Below are 3,662 nucleotides of genomic sequence, written 5' to 3' on the forward strand. Positions count from 1 at the left end.
TCTCCCAATCCTCTTCTGGATCATCTAAATGCTCTCTAGCAAACTTCAGACGGGCCTGGACATGTACTGGCTTAAGCAGGGGGACACGTCTGGCACTGCAGGATTTGAGTCCCTGGCGGCGTAGTGTGTTACTGATGGTAGACTTTGTTACTTTGGTCCCAGCTCTCTGCAGGTCATTGACTAGGTCCCCCCGTGTGGTTCTGGGATTTTTGCTCACCGTTCTTGTGATCATTTTGACCCACGGGGTGAGATCTTGCGTGGAGCCCCAGATCGAGGGAGATTATCAGTGGTCTTGTATGTCTTCCATTTTCTAATAATTGCTCCCACAGTTGATTTCTTCACACCAAGCTGCTTACCTATTGCAGATTCAGTCTTCCCAGCCTGGTGCAGGTCTACAATTGTGTTTCTGGTCTCCTTTGACAGCTCTTTGGTCTTGGCCATAGTGGAGTTTGGAGTGTGACTGTTTGAGGTTGTGGACAGGTGTCTTTTATACTGATAACGAGTTCAAACAGGTGCCATTAATACAGTTAACAAGTGGAGGACAGAGGAGGCTCTTAAAGAAGAAGTTACAGGTCTGTGAGAGCCAGAAATCTTGTTTGTTTGTTATTGACCAAATACTTATTTTCCACCATAATTTGCAAATAAATTCTTTGGAAATCAGACAATGTGATTTTCTGGATTTTTTCTTCTCATTTTGTCTCTCATAGTTGAGGTATACCTAGGATGAACATTACAGGCCTCTCTCATCTTTTTAAGTGGGAGAACTTGCACAATTGGTGGCTGACTAAATACTTTTTTGCCCCACTGTATGTATGGATCTTCACCCATAACAAGGACTAAAAGTCAGGATGTCTTTTTTATTTATTTTTTAAATATGTATTTTGTGAGTACATATAATCGCTGGAATACCCTCTTTGAATACCAACTTGAAATACACTCTTTATAGGTCAGACAGAAGTGTTGTTGCATTGCTCCTTACCAGCAGGTCCACCATGTTGGGTTTGTTGTTCCTCAGTGTTTTGACAGCGTGGAAAACATCCACAGAGCGCTGGTGCTGGAGCATCTCACACACAATGCTGATGGCACAGAAAGTCCCACTTCGACCGCCTCCGTTCCTAAAGTTGTCAAAAAGGAACCAAGCATTAGAAAACCACTTTTTATTTAATTTCAATACAGAAAAGTTAAAGCTGAGAGGGCTGAAGAAGAGCTTCTGATGCAGTGCAGCTCTTCAGTCAGTAGGTGGAGATGTTTCATTTTTAATGATGTAAAGAAGTGGAATTCTTTGCCGAATTATTTAAAGGGCTGTAAAAACATTTAAAGAAAGCGTAATTAGACAGTATTAAGTTGACTTTGGATTGTGTTCTGGTTTTATGCTTCAGTATTTGTAAGCAACTGTGACTGAAAGAGTATTGCTTTTATTTTACTTTTTTATGGTTATTTCATTATTTTGTTTTTATAATTTTTTTTAAGAAAGGCAGGTAAAATAAGATTTTCTTCTCCCTGCTTCTTTATGCTATAAAAAAAAAGAAAAAAACAACCAGTATAAGTGTACATGTTTTGTAAAGTGTACATGTTTGGTTTTAAAATAACTGCCATGTGTGGAATACATAAATGGCAGCACTGTCTTCCCTCTGAGTGCGGTGGTAACTTACAGGCAGTGGACTACAGTGCGCCCCTCGCCTCCGTCGTACTCCTCCTGCCACTTGTCCACCTGTCGGATGAGCTTCAGGAAGGAGCGCTTGGACATGGGCGTGTCTCTGTACATGGGCCAGCCCAGGAACTGGAACTGCTGCACCATCCGGTATCCGTCCTGAGGCTGAAAGGAAGGACACACCGCCGGTTACTCCAGGTTAACACAAAGTAGGATAGGGGGGCCGTGGTGGGGGTTAATCGCTGGCGTCCAAAGATGCAATCAGACTGTAAAGACGCAGCTAAGCTAAGCCTCGGTGGCAACAGGAGATGGATAAGGGCCCGAGGAGTCAATGAAGAGATGTGAGAGCAGATAGACGGTCTGATAGATGGGAACACTCACAGCTGGAGACGGAGAGTTAACATCTGAGCTCCAGACACTCTAAATCACACTCAGACATATGGATCAATAACTCTTATCAGTGATCATGTGTGATTAGATGCTTTTGCACTTAACATGGTGGTGAATGCCTCTGCCGACCAGACGCTGTTATTACACACTCATATGAGGAGGTAAGGAGCTTAGGCAGGTGACGCTGGGATGATTTTCGTGCACTAAATGTCTGCTAGCTCAAAATTAAAAGGGTCAGACGTAGTGAAATCTCGCCATGCAGATTGTTTTGGTTTTATTTGCCGAAGATACGACATATGCATCTCCGAGATCTCTTCCTCCACGCCAATAAAAAGTGAGCTGGTCACATGATTAATAAATAAAATCTAAAAGCCTGTTTGACAACTTGTCTTTCCTTAATCAGTGTGCTTGTTGCTCTGGATGGTCGACACTCTGTCTACAGCTTTCATAGGGACTTCCTTAGAAAGCACTTCTAATAAAAACTGTTCACAGCAAGGTCTACCAATCTGTGGGCCATCTGTGGCATCAGAGCAGTCACAGGATGATTAAAAGGATTTTAGAGAAACATATTTCCTAATTTTATGGAAACTTAGGTAGATTTATTTACTTTTCCATCATTTTTGTTGTATTCTTGTGAAATTTTAGATAAAAAAAACTCTATTAATGATCAATCTTAGTAGGGAAAGTTTTAGGTTGAGCCGTTTAACAAAAACTAAAAAATTTGAGTCAATATCTCGAAACTTGGACAAATAAAACTCAACCAATTTACATGTCTGGATAAGTGTAAGTGAATGTGTTTTTCTGTTATTCGGCTTGACTGAGCCCTTCAGGTAGATTCCCTGTCCAACCATGAGGTGTTTAATTGACGAAACACTCAACTTCTTCCTTTTTAACTATGTGTAACATTTCCAAAGCCTGTAAAAGACATGTGAGTGTGATTGGAGCGCTCACACCTCGGTCCAATCAGCAGTGCAGAGTTAAAGCACAGCGGCCTCGGCACAGCTTGAATGGACAGGCCGGCGAATGCGTGGGACGTGTGAGGTGTGCCGACACAGAATAAATTGGCTGTTGTTATCACCACAGTAGAAAAAACAAGTTCTAAAAGTTGCAAAAAATGGGCAGTAAAGCAAAAAACATGATCACATAAATGTAGTGTTTGCTGTCCCCCCCTCTATTTGAAGTTTGACCCTCCTGTGTCACCGTACCCGTGCTGCGTTGTAGATCCGAAATATTCTGCTGATGATGTCCTCCTCCAAGTCAGCGGAGACGAACTCCACCTGGATGGGTCCGTGGCGATGGACTCCGTTTTCTGGCCAGTACTGTGGGCACAACTAAACAAAATAGGCACGTACACACATTCACACACAGACAAACATTCACACACAGAGATGTACACACACACACACACACAGAGATGTACACACACACAAACAGAGATGTACACACACACATACACACACACACACACACACACACATACACACACACAAACAGAGAGGTACACACACACACACACACACACACAGAGATGTACACACACACACACACACAGACAAACATTCACACACAGAGATGTACACACACACACACACAGACAAACATTCACACACAGAGATGTACA

At 42.5% G+C, this 3,662-nt stretch overlaps 1 protein-coding gene across 1 annotated transcript; it reads right to left on the reverse strand.

Moving 5' to 3' along the window:
- Positions 1–979: 979 nt before the first annotated feature.
- LOC104953865 (receptor-type tyrosine-protein phosphatase mu-like) lies at positions 980–3,372 on the reverse strand (the record flags this gene model as incomplete). The annotated part of the gene is made up of 3 exons (XM_010780897.1): positions 980–1,115; positions 1,653–1,816; positions 3,247–3,372. Coding segments are annotated over 3 exons (426 nt in total), but the record flags the coding sequence as incomplete, so codon positions are not given.
- Positions 3,373–3,662: the final 290 nt, after the last annotated feature.

The sequence above is a fragment of the Notothenia coriiceps genome, unplaced genomic scaffold (genome assembly GCF_000735185.1).
Source record: "Notothenia coriiceps isolate Sejong01 unplaced genomic scaffold, NC01 NC01_scaffold00022215, whole genome shotgun sequence".
In the NCBI taxonomy this organism is placed as follows: Eukaryota; Metazoa; Chordata; class Actinopteri; order Perciformes; family Nototheniidae; genus Notothenia; species Notothenia coriiceps.